This window comes from Nipponia nippon, unplaced genomic scaffold (assembly GCF_047370975.1).
Source record: "Nipponia nippon isolate SJK-2023a ecotype South Korea unplaced genomic scaffold, ASM4737097v1 scaffold_18, whole genome shotgun sequence".
NCBI lineage: Eukaryota > Metazoa > Chordata > Aves > Pelecaniformes > Threskiornithidae > Nipponia > Nipponia nippon.
The window spans coordinates 6,395,680-6,418,797 of record NW_028262334.1 but is presented as its reverse complement, the minus strand read 5'-3'; the positions used below and the strand labels follow the sequence as shown (position 1 = coordinate 6,418,797).

Below are 23,118 nucleotides of genomic sequence, written 5' to 3'. Positions count from 1 at the left end.
AACAACTTTATTTAAATCTCGCGAAGAAAAGGAACAAGGTTCACAACAAGTTAGTTTAAAAAAAAACAGCACCAACCCAAATCCTCTGTGCCTGGTAATGCAAAAATCTGAAATCAGCTTCCATCAACACAACTCCTGTTTGCTTTACAAATTAAGCTACGCCTGCTGAACAGTTACCAATTAAAGACTCAGAAGTACAATATAAACCAAAGCCTAAGCACTTCCCGTTACTTGGAACTGAACAACAGAAAAAAAAAAACCAAAACCCAAACCCCAAACCCACCAAGAACAGAAAAACTATCTACTTTTTTGCACATCAGTGCACTGATATTCTTTGATGGAAATTATTTTTCTCATTTAACAAGCATACAGTTAAACAGTGTCAACCAAGAAATTTAGTTCATTCCAGTTATGAATTTGCAGTTGTCTAAAACAACAATTTACTCACACTACGTAGTACATATAAGAAGTTACAAGACTCAGAAAGAGCCTGCCAACAGGATAGTCCATTGTAGGTCACACAGCCCCGTAACAGCATTCAAGCTTGGCCAAAGCCATCGCTGTGCAGCGAGGACACTGTAGCCTTAAACAGAAATAATTCTGCCTCTGGCACTCAGTCCTGAAAGTCTGGTACTCACAAAACTTCCTCCTCAGCTGTGCCAGCTTGGACAAGTTCCACTTCTTCACTTCCCTCTCCTCCTAGGGAGACACAAGCGAGCACAAGACGGTTTCTCGTTGGTCTGCAAATCACTTACAAGGGGAAGTATTAAAACCCTTCCATGGGTTTTACAGCATTCTGCCATCTTAAAACAAAGCCTTGATAACCAAGAATGGCTGACAGCCTCTTTTTAAGATAGGAAATAGTTGAGGAGACAAAATTTTGCTCTCATTTTAACAGCCAAAAAAACCAAGGCAGCAACAACAATTGCATTTTGAGTGTTATGTGCTAACTGAAGCTAGGGGTTTGGGGTCTGTATAACTATATATCTTGTATGCTAAAAATAATTCTGTGTAAGACCTCCCCAAAACATAAATAAAAATAAGAACTGATAATCTTTTGTGAAGAAACCCAGAAACACTTTAAATATTAATAAAATATTACATAGGGTTTTTTAGCAAGCAAAGACCTCCTCAAAATGCAGATCTGCTGTCACAAGCTTGTTCCTGCTACCATGAAAATTAAGTTCCAGAACTGCACATACTCACTGTGCCATGCACAGGTCTCTCAAGGAAAAAAAGGAAAAAAAACCCACAAACAAAAAAAAAACCTACAAAAAAAAAAACAACCAACAAAACCCCCCACAAAACCCCAGACAACTCTACATTCCCTTGAAAGGAACCACACTACTTTTGTTAGCTCGTAACTCAACTTCAAAGATAGTAAAGTCTGTCTGAAAGCAACAGGTTTGGTTCTCTGTGAATACTCTGACCGACAAGGAAAGCCAGTTTATGAGCATATTGGCAAGGAGCAGGTACTCTGACAACACCCTGCAGAGGGGAAAAAAAAAAAAAGGAATTATTTTCAACTCATTTAAATAAGCATGCATTCACTGTAACAGAGTCCTGGAATGCAAAAGTCTGGATACATGTAAAATTTATATTCCCTGTAGTTTATGCAGATTTGTGAAAACAGCATTACATACACTGAACACATCATTAAAAAAACCCCTGCTTTATAGAAGAACAGATGCAAAAAACTTGCCAACTCCATGCCCCTCCTCACTCCAAAAGCGCCTCTTAGCAGGTTTACATTTGATGCTGGATCTCAGAGCATCAAGGTGGGACGTGGGTAAGTGACGTGAAGTATTTATGATTACTGAAGTGACAAATCTAAAGCACACCTCAGGCGTGAGCCGACTGTGTGCTCATCTTGGTATGCAACAGAAGAAGCCTCAAGGGAAATGGAGGAACACAGTTCCATCTCCACACAAAGTCAGGTAAGAAATAATTATTTCAGTTTTGCTTTTGACATAGAATTTGGGACCAATACTCAAAACAACAAGTATTTTCTAGTGAGAATAAAGATTACTTTAATCTTCAGACTTCAGAGAGATCACATCATAATTCTAAAGTGTCTAGTTCTCAAACCACCACTGTCGGCCAAGAGGCACTCTTGCAGGCTTTTTGGATCTGCATGGGTGTTTTAAGGATACCTTTTTCTGCCTTCTTGTGGGTTGTTACTGCAGAGAGAGAGACACAATTCGTGAAGAAAAGTATTACCATTTCCCAGCGGAAATACTTACCGACCAGTTATAGTACATGTGGCAAAGTTTGTAGGTTAAACGTTGTATGTGATCTGGTTTCAGTTTGCTAGTGTCATAAATAACGTTATAATGAGTGGGTGCAACACAACCATTTCTCACTGCCTGACTCACAATGAAGAAATCATACCTGTAACAGAAAAAACAAAACCCCAGAAGTCTGGTACAGAAAGGGCTGCTCTTCTTAGAAAAATGCAAGTCTGCACAACTTTGTCTTACTTGTTTTCTTCAAGTCACTTTATGCATATTGAGTAAACCCTAAAAGTATGTCTGTGCTTTGGTCACAAAATAATCAGTTTCCTCTATTTCTGAAAGGCCAAGAGATCTGGAAGAATGTAAATAATCCTGTTACATGGAACAGGTCTTAAGACCATGAAGATCTTAACCATTCATCGTACACAGTTCTCCTCCTGAAAACCACCCTGCACACGTACTTAGCTTATGCTCCTCATTTGCTCTAGCACCCCGAGCCACGTATGGATGGTTGTCACCCATCACAACACTTGGAACACCTGCAGCGAGTTGGTAAAATACAAAAACAGAAAGGCAAAACTACCTATCATCGGAACTGCGCCCTGCCACAGAAGACTGCGTTGTTCCCTACGTGCTCCAGCGTCCCTCGACCAAAGTCAAACCTGTCATCGTGTACTGAGCAAGCTTTGCATCTCCCACGTACCTGACCTGAGTTTCATGGAGCGTGCCTTGCAAAAACATTCAATACTGACAGCAAGCGAGTGAAGTCAATGAGATCTGTGTACGTGTTCTACCTACACACGTAACCGTACAATTCTGAGTCGTCTGCCAGTGGCTTCCCAACCACCAAAGAATACTTCTAACACTTGGTCATAAAATACACCCTTACAGAGGAACAAAATTTATGTGCAATGTCAAAACTACAGCCAGACAGAACTTCATTGCGGTTAGGGACAGTTGGGCAATCCTATCGACAGGCACTCATTCGGTACTAAACCTTTAAAAATCAAAAAAAGAAACACCAAAGAGTGAAACACACCGACACTTATTTAAAGCATATATAATACTCTGATGTATACAAATACTACATATTGGAAACCATGAAAGAATTGCATAATGAATTCATAAAATTTAAGCTTCTCCATTTCTGTCATCTACACATTCACTGCAATTTCTTTTCAAAAAGACAGAAGTGTGGAAAGTATTCTTCTACTTGATCCCACAGTCAATTTAATATCGGATACATTTCCTTTATTACCAGGTTGCCAGCAAACAGAAGAAATGTTGCGTCTCTACTAACTTACCACTCTGGTCTGGTAACCTCCACGTCAACAACAGTACCAGGGGGTGGGTTTTTAAGTGCTCCACCACACTGTGCAAAGAATCTGGTATTCACTCTTTTCTTCACAACTATCACAGTAAGTCTTGGACTAAAAGAAATGAAAATAAAAGAGAAACAAAACCAAAAACTATCCTGAAAAACTGCACCGAGAGTATTTCAGGAGCAGATTCTCTAGAGCTTCAAATTAAAAGCAATTTAAAGAGTTCTCCATGGCATTAATTTCACATGTCAGTCTCCACCGATTCATGATTTAGATTAAATAGGACACTGTTCGTAACTTTAGATTTTTAGTTTCAGGGGCAACTTTTATACTATTTCTCACCAATCCAGCTTATATTTAAACTTCATAGGGAGACACAAAACAGACCAAAAAGGGATCTTCTAAATACAGATCTGATTTCTATTCTCTCTCTACCTCATCTTTTCATATAGAAAACACTGTGTTTTAACAGTATTTTTGGTGAAGAGCAAGCCATTAACAGAAGCTAAACAGAAGTAAGCACTTCAGTTCCTACTATCTATAACTTGCTTTGTGCTCCGCTTGCCTGCAGTGTCAGGAAATATTTTCATTTTTCAGAGCAGATTAAGAAACCAAGTCACTGCAGCTGATAAGTATTAAAGCATAACGTTGGAAACTGTGCAGACCCTAAATGACTGGGCAATAGCCAGTCCTTTCAGAAGTGGAAAGAAAAAAAATGGACCTACCGGACACATGTGATAGTAATCAGGCTGTGATCAACCAGTTGAAAAAAAGTATTAATTACCATATGCATCAAGAATGCCTAAAGAGTGTATGTGCACGTGTGTATACGCGTGTATTGAATACTCCTGTGGTGCATGTACTAAAGACTTTTCCTACTACATTACAAGTTAGGTAACTCAAATCACATAAACAATCATCAGAAAAACAGTTACCTGAGCTCAAGTAAAAATAAATAAGGATGAAAAGATGACAAATCTTCATCTGTAACCACTCTTTGTATCCCAGTGTATATTTCTCTTACAGTATAAAAAAAGGGGGTTGGTGGAAACAGACTTACTTGTAGTCTTTACCAATACTCTTCAAGCAATCCAGAAACTGAGGCACTTCGTAATTAACCAAAGTGTTTAGTTGTCCATCTCCTACACCATCACGATACACAATAATACGAGAGGGCAAGTACTTATTCCACTTGAACCAGTCTCTTAGAGCAGCTTAAAAAAATAAAAAGAGCTGTTACTTATAATGACAATTCATTCCAAAACAAAAATGGATTTTTATTACTGGAAGAACAGCAGTAAGTTTTGAAACCTAAGGTCCTCAGTCTTTCAGTAACCTGAAACAGGTATGCCTCATGATACACAAATGTTACCTGCAAAAAGAATTCTGGTTTACCTGTGTACCAACCCAAAAAGAAAGAACCTAAGGAGATTATCTACTCTGCTGGCCTCTCTCACAGCAAGGAGCTGTCATCCTTTAAATCCGTCTTCTTTAAAGCATTCTTTGAAGTGCGTTGATAAGTAGTACTTAAGTATTGTTAAGAAATACAGGAGTCAATGAAAGGATGTACAGAAAATGCTATTAATTTTCGGCAATATTTACAACTGTATTTTTAATCTGTTTTTATCTAAGTGCAAGTTGGTAATGCCTCCCCTCAGGGCAGCTGAGGAGGTGTGTTTCAAGGAAGGTAAATTGTCATTCCTTCGATCTGACTCAACGAGAGCAGAATGCCTTCCCTTACTTTGCAAGCAGGCTTTGAGCCCATCCACAAGTTCTTGCCCACGACCTTGAACAGCACAGCGGGAGAACCACCTGTGAAGAACAAAATAAAAGATGACCTTCGAAGCATTTCCCAGGCTTACCTCAGTGAAGTTATTTTTTAAATGGCTGTGACCACTTCGCCTTTATGGCTATTGTGGGTCAAGGCAGTCAAGTAAGGGTTAGTGTACTATGAGAATATTTCCCTCACAAAGCCCCTGGGTTAGACAAATACCCCACCGTGTGCAATTCCTCTCAATCAGAAAGCTTTCACACAAGTCAACTCAAAAGGGAGAAGAGCCTGTCACCCTGATGCCCTCTATTCATCCCAGCCCTTGCCCCACCATTTGCCCCCTTCTCCCAACACACTGTGGAAGAAGGACAAGGCTATTCCTTAAGGGATGCAGGGGAAAAAAGAATTCACAATATATAGTTCTTATTAGCAATGTACAGTAAATGAATTTGGACACTTTCATGATGGCCCACCACATTCAAGCTACTTTTCGGTTAAGATAAAGATTCTCTTTTTCTTTTTTTCCTTCCGCATTCAAATCTTACCGTGTCATTGTTTGATTCAGGCTAGCGACAAATCCTGCAATTGACTGCTTTCCAGATACAGTGTCATGGTAACAATCAATTCCCACAACCATTACCTGTTTCAGCTTAAAAAGAGTCAATACAGAACAGGTATTAGTACGTGAAGACATGCCAAAGCACCTATCATCTCCATCCTACAGTGTGACAAGATCATGACATAAGCTGTATGGTTTCAGGACACTTAAGTAAACCATGGGCACCGAATTCTTTAATTAAATGTCTCCTTATGTCATATTTAACTTCATGCCTCTTCTCACAGACACAAAACAAACCGCACAAAGAATACTCAATTTTCTTTTTTGAGGAAAAACTTGCTTTTTAAATAAGGCTCAATAAAGAAAACAGTTACCATTTCAAAAAAAAATTACTTACTGGGATCTCAACGCTCCAAAGTTCTCCACCCATTTTACAGTTCATTTGTAAGGCAATTTTTGTTGTTATGGCCATAGCAGTCTGAGGCTTGCTTAAAGTGCGAGCAATCACACATTGACTTGGAATGGGACAATCTGTACATAAATATTTCTTGATAGCATCATACTTATCCTTTCGGGAACTAGACAAAACACAAACTGCCTTTAAAGGAAAAAAAAAATGTTTTTAAGCAGCTGCATTCTCAGATTTGTATAACAGTTGTAGTTCCTTAGAAAAAGTTTCTTATGCTCAAGAGAAATATTCAAGTGTTCACAGTGAAAGAAATACCTGGAAAGTTTCAGTGTCTGTATGTCAGAGCCAAGTACAAAGGCTCTTTTCCAGAATGATACTCATAGTTAGTCTGGGGTTTGAACAGGAGTATGAGTAGGCAGGTAGTAGGTACTCAGGAGCCAAGAGTTTTATTTCTGAGAATGAATCCCACTGGTCTTAGAACACCACTTACAGAGATTGACATGATTTGAAATTATGGATTCAAATACATACTATGTTCGTGTCAGGGGTAATACTTTGCTGTAAAACCCTTAAATAAGCTTCTGTTCTATCATCTACTTCAATCCTGAAAAGAAAGAGAAAAAATGCTTACAGAAAAAAAACCCAACTAACAGCTACTGAAACTTCAGCAAAAACATAAACACTCGTTATGCATCAGTACTGTATGAAGTGTCACATTCATAGCTATTAATAAATGTACAATATTCACACATTTTGAAGATTAAGAGGAATCATCCCCTATTTAGGCTTCCAAGAGCAATGAAATTCAAATTTAAAAGCAAGCACGGGTACTCCAAGGAAGATATTTGCAATGAGAACAAATCAGAATACGTGCAAAGTCAGCAAGAAAATATATGTTTCGTCTTGCATTACATAAAGCTCCACCAGAGAAGGTTTTGCTCAATGACTATATGTCTAATACTGTTTGGTTTTGGCATGCTTTAACCCCCAGTGAAGGCTCTCACAAATAAAAGTACGAGTAAGAAAATCAGTCACTAGAGAAAACTCAACAATTTGCATACTGAAAGCAACTTTGTGTTACTAAAAATCTCCCAGAAGTCGGTAGCGTGACATTCTATACTATCTCCTCATTTAACAGCCTAAGCATGCTAACAGATACACCTTAATAAGTATAAAATGATTTTTCCATCAGCTTTCTAAAGACACTTACATGGTTGCCTTGTTCATTCTGATTCCCATAGATGGCGTGACTTTAAACAGATTTTGAAGTAATGTATTGGCAATATCATAGTTGCGCCGTGTGTATATTAATAACCAGTTGTCCAGAGGCTTTGCACAGATTAAGGGCGCTCCCCTAGTCTCCTTTGACCAATCAGCAAACTGAGGATTGTAATCAAACTGTAAATAAGAGATGGGAGAGAAAGGAAATCAAAACCCTACCAGACAAGCTATACCACAACTACTTCCTGATACACTTCAGGAACAGACTGTAACACTTCTGCCTAGAACAAATGACTTGATTTTTATCTGTTCTTTTACTGCTATTGTCACTAATTTAAAATAAGCTTTATCTAGCCCCTTCAAGAAATCCTACACTCTTCAAATCTTTCACTCCTAATTATGCAAAATACTTACGATTTTAACCCAGATAAGTTATTACTACTTGCTGCACAGTTTTTGTGCTACAAAGACATAGCTGTTTATGTATTGACTTATTTTTCCCCCATTTTTCTTTTTAATAAGGTAATTACTTGAGAAAAAGAAAAGTATTATTATAAGGAAGATACCAGATATTTTCAATAACAAGAATAAAAAAAGCTTTACCAAATACACAGATATACAGATCAAGATACTGCAGAATGCCCTTTTCAATCTAGCATCCATTCAAAACAAAATACCTCTACTACAGAGCAAATATATAATGTTTTATGACAATTTATGACTTATTGGAAATCTAAGTTATTCATACTGAAGAGTCGCCCCACCTTTACTGTATGTGTTCTATCTACTGAACTGAAATAATTGTGGCTTTTCATTTGAAAGCCTTGGTGTTTTAATAAATGGAAGCTAGTTAGAAACATCTCTAGTCTCCTAGTTTGCGTATCTGAAATGACTCTGTTTAGACAGAGGGACTGTTGTGCAAGGAAGACACTATTGTAATGCAAGCCAGAAAAATCTTCAGGTGTTTCTAAACAGAACTTGTAAACAATTTAAGAAGTTTGCGAGTCTCCTGTTTGGACAAAGACTTGTGTATAACGTTTTCACTCATAATCCTTCATTTATAAACCAACAAGTAGTATTTCCTTCCCTAAGAAATTGCTTCATCAGTTAGAGATCCAGAAGATTTTAGAAGCTGTTTTATTTACCACATTTCCTGATTGAAGAATCTTTTCTCCTTGAACAACTCTTCCCGTAAAGGATAATAAATTAGAATCAAAGCTTAAACCCCAGTCTCGGAGTTCCTTCTGAACATTGTCATCTCTGTTTAAAAACAAGATTTAAATTAAAACAAAGGAATTTGTCCTTGCTGAGACTTTTCTAAAACCAGTAGATTTCCAAAGTTTGTTGCAGAAAAGTTTATCATACAAATTTTTCGTGACAAAGAAGTACAGAAGATACTAAGGCAGCATACTTTTGGATGTAGTCAATAAGTCTTCTAATTTCACGTTGCCTTTGCTCAGGTGGCAGTCGCGTATGAACAGCCAAGTCTTTCATCATATTAAAATCATTACGCATCTTCTCAGTTAATCCTGTTAACAGCAAAATCTTTTTCTGAGTAAAAGTTAGACTAAGGACTAAGAAAAGTAAACTTGCAAGTCGTGCAGACTAACTACGCATGTACTGCAGACATGTAAAGTGGTGTCAGTAGTAATAAAGGTTTTCAGTTGCTCCCTGTACATACGTTCCCATCTGCATAGAAAAAAAAGATTTCTGGATTTTTGCACTTGAGAGGAAACCACAAAAGACATGCAGCTCTTTATTTACATTTCCAAAGCAAAACAAAACAGCGCTGAGATAGACAGGTACTCCTAGTGCAAAGTGCGTATCTCAGAGGAAAATACATATTTATGTATCTTTGAAAATTATCAATTTATAGTAAATTTCTCTTTTTCAACAGAAGTTCTACCGCCAAAGAACTCCACAAGTTATCAGTGGGCCAATGCTGAACACCGTACATAAAGACTACGCCACATCAAAACCCCTCAAACTTTTCAGCCTCATTTAAATGTCTAATCTTTTAGCTACAGAACTTGTTTCTAAACTCACATTTCTGCAAACAAAACATTTCTACTTATCTTGGCAAGAGGCTGCTGCCAAAACACCAGTTATAGTAGGCATTATGGTTTGACAGGTGCTTTGATACGAAAAAATGCTACAGTACCTGTTAGGAAGCACAGCTCTGGAATTAGAACCACAGGTCCTAGCATCATGCTTCCTCTCTTCCTCCTAGACTGACTGATCAAGACAGGCTGGTTCAAGTCAGTAATTTCTTGATTATATTGCTGTATTAGAAATACATATTGTATGTTAAGTTTATTCATAAAAAAAACAACAAAAATCAGTATTTTTCCTAAAACCAACAAAACAAAAGCAACCAGCAACTTTTTTCAGTTAGCATGACTAACTAGAGAGAAACTGGTTTTGTCAGAAAAGGCCAAAGAGGGAAGCACTGTTCTCTCTGTTGGTGCCACCAAATTATTGACTTGTAAGAGACAACAGAAACAATGCTTCTGCCTTGCTTGAGGCAGTATCACTCATAGTATCTAACTCAAGATTAGGATGCTCATTCCAGTTCACTAACAGACAAGGTTCCTGCCCTACAGAGCAATTCAATTCAAGACATCACAAGAATCAAACAAGATTCCAAGTGAAGTTTCTGAAATTCAACCCTCCTGCAACCCCTCCTTGCATCTGGCAATAGTTGGTCTGCCTAGCAGTCACTAATTTAGTTTAGGGGGGGAGGGAAAAGAAAACAAAGCAAAACACAAGAAGGTGACACAAGCTGACAGTCAAACATACTTCATAGTTTAACTTTTTCTTAAAGAGAACCAGAGCTCAGAAACCATCCAAAGGATAGCATTTAAAAACAAAAAAGATCACACCAAAGGCAAGGCGGCAGAGAAATTTTATTATTTTTAAATTCCATCCGGAACTAGAATGGATAATAAGAATTTTGCTTCTAGTTTATTAAATCCCATCCTGTTTTACAGTTGAAACTGATGTGCAGAAATATTTCACAATTACAGTGGCAGGCCTCAATGGTAGAGAAGGTTAAGCTATGAGAGACACATATAAACTTTGTTTCAAAGAACCAAAAGTATCAAACAGTAATGTCTCTTAAGATGACTGTCCATCTATTCTATCTCCAGCAATTTGTCAGCAAAACTTGCTGAGGGTACACTCTGCCCTATCATCCAGATCATTAATAAAAGACATTAAACAGGACTGGACCCAGTATCGAGCCCTGGGGTACACCACTAGTTACTGGACTCCAACTACACATCATGCCACCAATAACCACGCTCTGGGCCTGGCCATTCAGCCAGCTTTCAATCCATTTCATTGTCTGCTCATTTGGCCCACACTCCATCAGCTTCTCTACGAGGATCTTATGGAAGACAGTGTTGAAAGCCTTACTGAAGTCTGAGCAGACAATATCCACTGCTCTCCCCTCATCTACCAAGCCAGTCATTTCATCATAGAAGTTTATCAAGTTGGTCAAGCACGACTTTCCCTTGGTGAAGCCATGTTGACTACTCCTGATGACTTTCTTGTTGTTCACATGCCTGGAAATGGTTTCCAGGATTAGCTGCTCCATCGCCTTCCTGGAGATCAATATGAGGCTGACTGGCCTGTAGTTCCCTGTGTCAACCTCCTTGAACTTCTTCAAGATAGAAGCGACATTTGATTTCCTCCAGTCCTCAGGGACTTTTCCTTATCACCACCACAATGACATGAGCCAGCTGCCTCAGTTACTTGTAGGTGCAACCCATCAGGGCCCATGGACTTAGGTATGCCTCATTTGCTTGAGTATTGCCCGACCTGATTTTCTTCCACCAACAGTATGTCTTCCTTGCTCCAGACTTTTCACTGGTCTCTGGGGCTTGGGAATCCTGAATGGCAGTCTTGCTAGTAAAGACTGATATGAAGGCGGCATTCAGTACCTTATCTTTTTCCACATTCTGTGTCACCAGGGGCCCTGCCTCATTCACAGCAGTGGGGTCAGATTTTCCCTAGTTTTCCTCTTGTCGCTTATGTACTTATAGAAGCCCTTCCTGTTGCCTTTAACATTCCTGGCCAGGTTCAATTCCAGTTGGGCTTTGGCTTTCCTAACCTCATTCCTGCATGCTGGGACAATGTTTCCGTATTCCTCCCAGATTACCTGTCCCTGCTTCCACCATCTGTATGCTTCCTTTCTGAGTTTTCCCAGGAGCCCCTTGTTCACCCATGCAGGCCTCCTGGCATTTTTGCCTGACCAACTACTCATTGGGATGGACTACTCATGCTAAATCATGCTGCGTAGGTTACTTACTGCTCTCTGATTACATAGTATCCATTAAAAATAAAATTCTATTAAAGAAAATTATGAATTACAAATCCATGCATCATAAGTAAACCTCCAACAATGCTCTAACGTTTCACATTAAAGCATAACGCACACACTGACAGTTAAGTTTCCATACCCTTCTGTAGTAGTCCACGTAGCTGATCTCAGAACCATCTGCTTTTCTAAAGGTACACTGTGGATTGGCATCCCAGTCGATGTCATCAACTCTGTATGTTCTGTTATTGTACCTAAATAAACGATTTAATCAGTTTTTAAGTCTTAACTCAAATGGAGAAGAAATAGAACTGCAAGATGAAAAAGTTAATAGCAATACTTATGTAAGTTTTGCTCCTATCAGCAGCAGTAACTTCGAGTTTTCAATTGTAACAGGCAATCAATTCTACTAAAAGCTAATTTGTAATAAAACCAAATGAAAACAGAACTAATCCAGTATGTACTTCCTGCTTTTGTAAATGCTGTCACCTCGATTAGTTTGCTAGCTTGCCAATGATATCACTTTCATGCTTTCTGATGCTTTGTTGTATACTTCAGGGGACAGAAAATCCAAAAAAATAAACAGATCTGTAAGAGGACAAGAGTCCAAGGATACTTACTTTGTAAGGACAATTAAACCTATCAGCTCTTTAGCACAGGCGTCTCTAAATCTTTGTTCTTCAACCTGGTAATACAGACTGTACATAAAATCCAACACTGTTTCACTGCGAAGAACCTTATGGCTCACATCTGTACATAACATAATACTTTCCTCATACTGGAGGATAGAACTTGTGAAGCCCGGCCAAACCATCAACCTGTCAAAAGGGAACATAAAGAATCTTAACGTGCTTTAAAGCATCTCTATTCTCACCCCTTGAGTTATTTCTGTCTACTTTCCCAGACACTAGAAAGCAGTCAAGACACAAAGAAACCATTATCCAAATACAAAAAAGCTCCTGAAAGTTAATAAAACCAAAAATATTTTAAATGCAGGTATCTTTATTCAATTTAAGATAAAAAAGATTAAATTAATGATGTAGCAATATAACCGAAGTGAAAGAAAGGATGCCTCAAAACCTAAGATACCCATTTCATACTGTTAGTCTTAAATATCTTAAATACAAAGTATATGGGCATTCAGGACACTTTAAAGACAAAAAGACCAACAGTTTATCTAGTAGAACACTGCCCAGTTTCTTCCATCAGTCAGGTTATGTAGACTGGCAAGGAGTAAGCCACAGCCATATGATGGGGCCCCAGTCAAACTCAAGCTTACTAACTTGTACAACAGGCCTAGGGCTAGCCAGAAGCATCAGTCACGTTGCCCCCATTCCCTGCCAGGATCCCCTACAAGACATGACAACTAGCAACAGGTGAATTCCAGAAGTATCCATCCAGCGGGGTATGGCCAGATATGAATTTACACGGCAGATTCAATGGCCTTAAAATGAAGGCTGGACACTCCTGAGCTTTAGAATTAAAGTATTCAGAGATCTCAGCCTTACAGACATTTAAGCAAGGTTTCTGACATTAGAGTAAAATGTAATAGCAGAACACACACTGGTAAAGAGTAATGAGATCTTACACACAGAAGAAACTAAGTCAGAACGAGGCCATGCTTCCCAGAAATACCAGTCTTTAAGTCCATGGTTTTATTATACAATAAACCACCAGAGCGTTATCAAAATATCATCCTTTCTCCCTGCGCCCCTCCTAAACCTGAGTATCCCTTTCGCCAAACCTGTGATTAGGGATGCTGATTGGGTCACCGGGGTTGTAATAATTACGTCCAATCTGCTGCAAATTCAACATCTTCAAAAGCCTAGAAGTTGAAATATGGATGTCATTTACCATGACTATTCAGTTTATCAAACTACGCATGGTTCCATCCCTCTGCACCACCTCATTTTCTGTTCATCTGACTACATGAAACAGTCACAAATGTGAACTTTTCATTAAACTCAATTTAGAAAGTCCACGGACACTTATTAATGACAATTAATCAGTTGAGAATAAGTTAGCATACAACCCAACCCTTCACCAACCAGTTCAAGGTAGCAGTCTAAACAAGCTGCATTTCAGATGAACCAGGTAGTCCAGGTACCAAGGTTAAGTGGAAAGTCTACAGCAAAAAAAAGTAATTTCCCAGTTCAAGGTCCTGCACTACTATGTGCTTTAAGAGGCAAATCCACAAAACACAAAAGGAGGGCAGAGATAGGACTAACCGCCTACAGCAGTTAGCACTCCAGCGTAAATCTGCTTGCTCGGGGAAAAGGTATAAACTCATTTCACACTAACATGTGCCAGAAACATGCATATAACTGCACGTTAAAATGTTGCCAGATATGTGGTTGGCCACATAGTAACAGTAGCTACAAAGCCTTAAAAAATTTACATTTGTAATATTGATTTGTAGTCCATTCTTCAGAAAGGAAAAACTTAAGTCAGATATTTTTAGAATGGCTTCTTATAAAGACATAATTTGGACAGCAAACCTTCTAAAAATGATGTTGTAAAACTGCAGACATGTAGGTGAAGTAGGTGGCAACTCATTAGTCAATGTAATTGTTATCTTCACATCCTCTCCATTTCGAGTCCTACTAAACACTTCAGTAACCTGAGAAAGTGAAGTTAGGTTAATAAAACTAGAGGTAAACAGGGCTATATCTGGACCTCGCTCCATTAATATCAAATTGGACTTGTACATTAAGATTCTAAGTAATAATTCAAGACTTAGCTGAAACAGGAATTTGATTTCCTACCATAACTGTAAACTACAACCTAAAATGCTTTGTTCCTTTTGATGAAGACAACTGATAGAGTAGAATGGAAGCTATCCCCAAAGCACCTGAATTCAACATGAAGACAGGGAGATAACTTAGCAATTACCATCATGGGAAAGACTCAAATTGAGGAAATAAATATATTGCCAATTAATATATATTTAATTACTAATTCAGGTACTAGGATGCAAAAAGACAAACATTAAAACACATTGTGAAAACATCTTCCCCCTCTCCCTTTTCCAGGCTCAACCTCACTCCGGACTCCTCTGCCCCCCTGTTACCACCACTGGTTACGTTCAGTCCCTTCAGTGAGGCAACAAGTGGTGGAGGCAGGGGTTACCATCAGTACATGGTGTTTTCCCTCTGCTGCTCCTTTCTCCTCAGATTTTTCTTCTGCTCTGGCATTTTCTCCCCTTTTTTAACTACAAAGAGGTGCCACCAACTTTGCCGATGGGCTCAGCTTTGGTCTGTGGTGGGTCGGTTGTGAAGGCAGCTGGAAATGGCTGTGTACAGCACAGGGCAGCCCCTAACCTCTTCCCATAGGGGCCATCTCAGACCCCACCCCAGCTACCAAAACCCTGCCACATACACCCAATACATCCACCCTTCCAATTATGTTGGATGTTAAAATATAGAAGTTATGAAAAGATCTAAGCAGAAAGAAAACTAAAGGAAAAATACTGTACTGTCCACTCCTGTGCAGAGGACTATTCTAGCCTGCAGAACCTAAGCATTAGAACCAGATGTGTATTACCAAATTTCTCTACACAAACAAATCAGCTTACACTAACATAATCAATCCAACTAAATGTTGCTCGTGGGACATCAATTCTCTAACTTCACCCAGACCAGTAAGAAACAAGAAGCATCACAAAATGCACGTCAAAATAAAAAATAAAATAGCATTCTCATACCACACCTTGTTCCCTAGTTTTTTTGGCATGAATAATATTGATCCATCAAATGCATGTGTCTTTCCAATTAGCTCTTCATGCTGAAAGAGCAAAGCTGATCGAAGACGGCGTGCTTCCATCTCAGGACTATAGCCAACATGGTACTGATATAAAGCCCACTGGGGTCGAGACGTCAAACGAAAGTAATTTGTAGTTAATTTTATCATAATACCTGAAGAACCTGCAATGAGAGGCAAACATCTCAGTAGTTACAAAATTTTACCAGTTTATAGTAACTCAACAGCTTTGAGAAATTTTAAAAACCTAAGGCATTCACACAAAGATGAGAGGTCAGTTGTGTTCTGCAACTGTTCGAGCTCAGCAAGCTATAGGAAATGCTCACATAGGCACAGTGTTATCATAGACACTCACCCACTTATTAGAGCTTTTTACAATTCCTTCAGTTGTCAGGAAAACTCTCGCATCGAATGAGGTAAGTGTTTAGATCAGTAACCTGTCTCGCAAAGGATTAGTACCAGGTACAAGAGAGATGAATTTCCACCAAAACATAAACTTCCTTTGTGGACAAATTAATCTTTCTTTACATGAATCATAAATAAAGAAAAAAACTAACAGAGTATCACTCACTAGAGAGATCCACATTCCCATTCATATGTGACAAGATGACATTGCTTTTGGTATTTCAAGATTTTTCAAATGAGCAAACAAGCAAACAGACAAAAACCCCACAATGGTAAGAATTAGCTCCATGTCACTTACTTATTTAAAGTATTTCTTCTTATTTTTTCATGTCTCATTTCAATTTCTTTTAAAGACACAAGTGTAATACAAAAAATACATTGCAGACAACGATGGATTATTCATTTAATTTAGTTTTCATTACCCATTTTTTCCTATCTGAAATACAACACGCTAAATGAAAACAAAAGTATCCTACCACGTACAGAGCAGGTATATTATACTTGAAAACTGTAGGAAGCTATAAAGAAAAAACAAAAGGCCAGCAATACAGCTGCCTACTAAGTACGGCGATCCATGATCTAGCATCAGCATAGCTCTGGATAGAAAATCTAGGTGAGCAAGAAAACAACTACGCTGCTTCTGGCCCAAAGTGACCTGAGCAGAACTAAGCCCTACCGTTACTGGGCCCGTGGCACGCTCCAGTTATCATTCAATTAAGCAAAAGTGGACTACGGTTCCCGTTATATTGTGATATCTCACAGAGTCACTTGCAATACAAAACTATTATCAGCACAGAACCTGCACTGTTGAACATCAAAAACGAATGCATTCCAGCAAGAAGGCAGGACCATCATGACAGCCTCCTTTTCCTTCTGTTCATACGCTTCTTTCCTTGAGATGAAATCATGCATATCACCTCTTATTTAAACTAAAAAGTTTCTTCAGAAGAGGTCTCAAATTCCACATTTATTAGAAGATCTTTAGAAGTCTGGATAGGTCAATGTGTTACAAACCAGACCTTCCAGAAGCAAACCTAGAGTCCTGAAGAGTCCTGCTTGAAGAAGTGGACATCAGGAACATACAAGAATCATCACTTACGTCTGAATAGTTGCAATTTAAAATGCTACACAACTACTGTCTGAAGCACTTCACCATCAGACATGTCATCTTACTGCTCCTCTTCAGGTATCGGGAGCAACTTGTAACTTTTTCTAGTACACGATGAAGATTTTTTTTTTTATTTAGCTCTCTAGGAGATACTAAAAGCAGAAACAAAGCAAAACTATTTTTCATTTCAACTTGCTTATATGTCTATAGTCTAATCTGAACATACCAGTTTTTGATTCTTGAACATGTTCTATGGCTTGCCGAGTATTTACTCCGAGGTCATGGAAATCTCTACGACGTCCACCCCTATCTGCTAAAGACAATTCCTGAAATCCTGCCGAAATCTGTAATCCTATTGTTTTGAAATTTGAGAAAGAGGAAGAATTACAATCAATTTTTATATACAAATAAGAATTAAACACAATTCAATTTTGAAAGTCAGACATATATAAAATTAAGAGAAATCATGAAATGTTAAGTTTCAGCTTTTGCTATGTAGTAAATTCATCTTAAAGTAACATTCAGGTAACACATATTAGCTTCCTAAGATTTACAGTTAACTAGTAAGCAAACAGAACAGCTCACTAGCCAGATGAAAACAGATGTAAACCCTTCAAATTGATAATCTCTTCTGCAAATACAGGGAGGACAGATCTTTCATTTCAGCTCCAGCTAGCACACAGACACTGTGATGCGAAATAGGTAAGAAAGTTTCATTTCCTTATTAAGATTCAAGAAAAACAATGAAATATCAAAATGAAATTTACTATTGGTATCCATGCAGTTAATTCTACCAACTGCTTTCTAACTTATTTTTTTAAACTGTGTTGATAGAGGAGATGGTACAGATGGATTAGAGCACACTTAAGGTAGTTTTCAAAACTCCTGGTTCAGTTATACTGCACCTTAGAATGGCAATACTATCATCACAAGGTTTGTACAGTGAACTTTTCCAGATCTTAGTAACAAATCTCATTTTGAAAAGAAAAATTAGAAATACAGTCTAAAAAATGTCTTAATTGCATTCTCTTCAAAACACTTGCTCTTGTGGGCGATGAGCTTTTTCACCCTTTCTGACCTTCTGGCCTTCTCTCGTTCTGGCCTTGTGGAACACTCCGAGGGCCCCTCTGTCGTCCACGGCCACCAGGTTCTTCTGACACTGATGGAGGAACACATGGCCGCTCAGGTTGCTGACGGCTGGGTTGCTGACTTGGCAAAGTCTGTTGAGCCTACAATAGTTGGGAACAACTTCCTACTGCAACTGAAGAAACAGCGTACTTCCAAGAGTACAGCAAAACAAAGCTACTAACCAAGTACAGAATACCCAAACACTCAAGTGTAACGGTTATATAAGGTTAAATCTTTTTTCCTATATTAAGTAGCAGAGTTATTACTCCGTACTTCAAACTCCAACATAATGGGGTTCTGGAAATTTTTTTTTGTAAGTTCCTATTTATTAAACTAATAGTAAATACAAACCTTCTCTTTCCAAGCTCTAACTAAAGTTTCTGGACTTCTCATTTTTAACAATTCCTCTGATACTTCAAGTAGCTGACTACTTATTTTTATAAAACCAGCTTTTGTAATTTTAGTGTCTAGTGAACAAATAATATTAAAAATGTCACGCCTGGAAGAACTGCAACACACAACCTTCAGCCGCAAGCAATCCCACAATTCAGAGTTTCACGTTACTGGATTGCAGTCTACCCCACAAGTTAGTCCCTCCAGGAGTAATCAAGTTCTCTACTTTAAGTGTAAGCAAGCAAGAGGCCAGTACCAAGGATGATCATGAAACCTGAGCTAGAGCGCCAGCTCTGTCTGGTCCCACAACACGGTAGTAGGAACCCCCTGCGCCAGTGTCACACAGCCTGCCAGCAATCCGTTCCTGGAGTTCCTCTGCTCCTTTGCTCTCAGAGCACTCGGCACATGTCTGTGGTTCCCATAAGCGTGTTCTGACACTGAACGCAAGATCAGTAACTAAGCAGGCCTCTCTGTTCTTATACTCTCCACCTTATTTTTACACGTTATAAGACCTGTCAAAAGTATACCCTCTAAGAAGTCTGTAAATACCTGTAAGCACTACTGCAAAGACTGAACGTACACAATCCTAAAGAGGACATGTGAAAATTATCAGAGTCCAGCACTATCACGGTAACGGCGTATTATCACAAGCTTTGTGCTCCCTGTAGTACTCATAAAACTAGTTCAGGAAAGATCAGTTCTGCTTTGCCCCTCTCACCTATATTCCATCCCTGCCCCTGAAGGAAGCAGCAATGTCACCTGCATGGATTCTCTAGTCCAACAGCCAGGCACTGAGCCCCACTATCCCGAGCTGACTATATTCCTTTCCCATCCATTAAAGGATCAGAGCAGAGCTCCGTGCCAAGTCATGAACTGAAGCAAGAGATTATGCTGGGATAGAGTTCACTGTATGGGTGTGGGGAAGGGGTTTTCACCACCCTGTCCTTCATAGAACCACAGGATAATTCAGGCTGGAAGAAACCTCAGGAGGTCTCTAGTCCAGCCTGCTGCTCAAAGCAAGGTCAATCACGAGGTCTGATCCAGTTGCTCAGAGATTCATCCCATCTCCAAGGATGTAGACTGCACAACCTCAGCGGGCAACCTGTTCCAGTGCTTGACTGTCCTCTCATGAAAACATTTTTCTTTATGTCCAGTCAAAACAACTCTTGCTTCAATTTGCACCCATTGTGTCTCATCCTCCCACCATGCGCCATTACAAAGAGCCAAGCTCCATCTTCTTGGTATCCTCCTTGGAGGCTGCAGTCTCCATGTTGGGAAGGACTTCCCAGGGACTGACCAACCTATCCTCTTTCCTACCTCTGCAGCAAGAAAGATCACAGGGCTGTCAGGACATGAGTAAGGAAAGGCAGGCCCCTGACCTCCTTAAATCTCACTAACGTTTTTTGATAAAAACCTCAGCATTAAAAACTTGGTGTATCATGGTATCTCTGCATGAGTTCAGTGTAAAAGTCAAATGATATGGTTCACTTCTACAATACATGGCTAGTTGTTCCCATCTTTCCCTGCGATCAGCACAGATTGCGTTCTCACTTCAACTGAGACAAGAGTGCCTGCCCGAGCCCTCATTCTCCAAACATCTAATATAAGCCTGCTTACTCATTCCGCAACCTCTTTTCAACATGTTTTTGGAAACACTTCTGCAACTAACCCTCTTGGAGGGAGATATACACAGCCTACATGGTAGAACAGTGGCAGCCTATACAGGAAAAAAAAAAGCCAAAACAGACTTTTCTCCACTCAGACTGCATCAATATTCACAACCTGTGTAAAGTACCTAAGCCTCACCATTTCCTTTACTTTCCTCTTCACCCACAGCAGGACGCTGATACCACCTCCTGACTTCTGCTAACAATTCTAGTCAAGTCAAAGAGACCAAGGTTGAAGCAATCAGTTCTCTCAGGTTCATAAATTCTGTTCCAGGTTCCGGAGGTGCATCGATGCTACTGCTAATGCAAGACGCATTTCACTATTTGAGAAACAGAACTGTAAACTACCTTTTATCACGATTTAAACTCATCTGACACTGGCAAGAAATGGACTAGGAACACTCCTCCAGGCTAATCACATTCTCAAATGAAAAATGATTATTAATAACTGACGAATTTGAGGAACTGCTTTAAAAAATCTCCGGGTATGTGGCAATGGCTGCAAATGAAGAAGTATCAGCCATTTTCAAGCTACAGTTTGAACAGGGCATATATGCACAAAACAAGCCCTAAACACTAGTTCTAATACAGAGACAGAAAGTCCTTGATATTAAAATTAACAGGAAGAGGTCAGAACACCTGCCACACACGCGCCCAAATATGCATCAGCAGCAGCCTAATATGTTCTGCTTCTCTGCAGGGTATCACAGTGCACAAAGCAGACTATGAAAGTGGCTACCTGTTTCCACTAGCTCTATTATGACTACTGTATTACAACAGAGTACTTGTTTGTAAACACACAAAAACTTCCTTAATAAAAAGGAGTTAATATAAGTATACACCTGACATAATATATACATACACACATATATCATCTAACATCTACACTTGATATTAAAATAGGAAGTAGTTGAGCTATGACATTTCAAAGCTGAGCTGTGCTAATTAAAAAGAGAACCAACTTACAGATGCAGCTCCCACAGAAGGAATAGCAGTCTCCTGTCCTGGAGGTCTTCCTCTTGCTCTGGCTCTAGCTCTTCCTGTCATCTTCTCTTCTAAGACAAAGCACCTTCAGCATTAGTGTTCGATCTTCTCCTTCCCCATCCTTATTCCAATAAATATTATGAGCAACACTACCTCATTTTCCCTTGTTTAATTTCAACTGGTTCAGTGAAATATACCCTCCTCTGTAAATTTCCCTGCTCTTGGATCGCCACACTAACACAGCCACAGCAGGTAATGTGGGGAAGTTACAGCTCCTTGTAGTCAGGTTTGAATCGACTGGCACAGCCCACCACAAATTCTGAAGCTGTTAAGAAAGTCAACTAGACTGGAGAGCATGGCAGGATCTGCAACCTCAGTCAAGCATAACTGAGTGCCTACTGATGTCACTTTCAAGTCACACTTGAGACTCAATTCAGACTACTTTGTTATGTTATTCTAGGAGCAGCGCAGAGCCCGCCCGAAGCACAGGCCAGTCCCTACGGCCTGGTCAGCTCCCCGGTGGCGCGAACTGGCCCCACAGACCCCTCCCCTCCACCTGGGCTCGGCCCGAACCTCTCCGCCAGCCTCGAGCAGCCTGCGGGGCCCAGGGGCGGCCCCCCTCCACCGCCAGCCCTGCCGGGCCCTCGGCGTTACCTCAGCCTGCCCCCGGGCCGCGAAGGGACTCTGCTCCCGCCCCGGCGATACACAGCAGGCTGTCCTCTTCACGACGCCACAGGACTTTGTTCCCGCGGGGGTCAGCAGCCGCTCTGGCAGCCGAAGGTGCCCGCAGGCGGCTCCCCCGGGCACAGGGCCCGCCACGCCGCTCGCCTCGCAGTCACCGCCCGCCCCTCAGGCCGACAGCGCCGCGCGCAGGCGCACGCCTACCGGGCGGCACGCGCTAGCGGCGCAAGGCGGGAACGCCCGCTCCCCTCCGATTGGCTCCCGAGGGCCGAGCGCGGCCGAAGGGTCCCGAAGGCGCGGCCGAAGCGCGGCGCCTTTTCCCGCCCCCCGCTCGGTGCTCGGCGCTCGCTTCTCCGGGCGGCAACTGGAAGTGGCGCGGGGCGTTTCAGCCAGTTGCACGGCTCTCCACACGGTGGGGTCCGGGGGCCCTCCCCGGCCGCCCCCGCCAGCTCCGGGCAGCCCCCGGCAGAGGGGGGCCCCTCGGGCACCGCCGCCCCCGCTGCCGCCCGCCCTGGGGTCGCGCCCCTGGGCAGAACCGGGCTTTTGAATGATGTTAGTCACCTTCGCGAGAGGAGAATTTTCCCGCTAAAAACGATTTCCTCCTTCTCCCACTTCTTGCTTGAAAAATAAATTTCAGTTAACCAGAAGGTGGAGCAATAAAACAAGAAATAAAACTCCTTAAGTTGTCTCAGCCAAGGACTGCGTTTGTCAGCAGCATTTACAACGATGCCGCTTATACTTCTTGCTCTTTTCCAGAGCCGTACAGAACAGACAGAAATGGTTGGCGAGGGACACAACGTGCACAGCATGGAAACGGCCGGCAGGAATGACTCGACACGATCCGATCAAGCATCAACACCTCAACCATGAAGCAACCGTCCTTCCACCGAGATACGTTCCTCAGCAGACTAGCAATCAAATAGAAGGAAAAAAGCGCCTTTTTCTAAGTACCAAGGCTGATTCAATTGCTATGATTGTTACAGAGAATCGCAACTTGTATTTTGGATACTTCACAACAGAACTAGCAAATCTTATGACTTGGAAGTAAGCGGCCTTAAGTGGGAATTAACTCTGTATGCAAGCGTTTCCACGCTTCTGTGGAAGGACAGGGTGTCTAGGCAGCACCAAGGCTCCAACGCGCACTTCTGTTGTTTTT

At 40.5% G+C, this 23,118-nt stretch overlaps 1 protein-coding gene across 3 annotated transcripts; it reads right to left on the bottom strand.

Annotated features, from left to right (window-relative positions):
- Positions 1-75: 75 nt before the first annotated feature.
- PIWIL1 (piwi like RNA-mediated gene silencing 1) lies at positions 76-22,142 on the bottom strand. Of its 3 annotated transcripts, XM_087754498.1 has the most exons (22): positions 21,936-22,142; positions 21,264-21,352; positions 18,188-18,338; positions 17,336-17,461; positions 15,546-15,760; positions 14,336-14,457; positions 13,582-13,662; positions 12,458-12,655; positions 11,980-12,091; positions 9,678-9,798; positions 8,928-9,045; positions 8,662-8,776; positions 7,506-7,693; positions 6,827-6,899; positions 6,284-6,484; positions 5,873-5,976; positions 5,298-5,368; positions 4,617-4,770; positions 3,539-3,664; positions 2,244-2,391; positions 1,371-1,488; positions 589-699 (listed from the first exon to the last, which is right to left on the bottom strand). In XM_087754498.1, exons 2-21 carry the CDS (start codon positions 21,342-21,344, stop codon positions 1,372-1,374), a joined length of 2,622 nt encoding a protein of 873 aa, XP_087610624.1. In that variant the 5' UTR covers positions 21,345-21,352; positions 21,936-22,142; the 3' UTR covers positions 589-699; position 1,371. The 3 variants fall into 3 exon arrangements, with proteins under 3 accessions (XP_087610623.1, XP_087610626.1, XP_087610624.1); XM_087754497.1 differs by lacking the exon at positions 1,371-1,488 and having other exon boundaries at positions 76-699; XM_087754500.1 differs by lacking the exons at positions 1,371-1,488; positions 8,662-8,776; positions 8,928-9,045; positions 9,678-9,798 and having other exon boundaries at positions 76-699.
- Between the last annotated feature and the right edge of the window lie 976 nt (positions 22,143-23,118).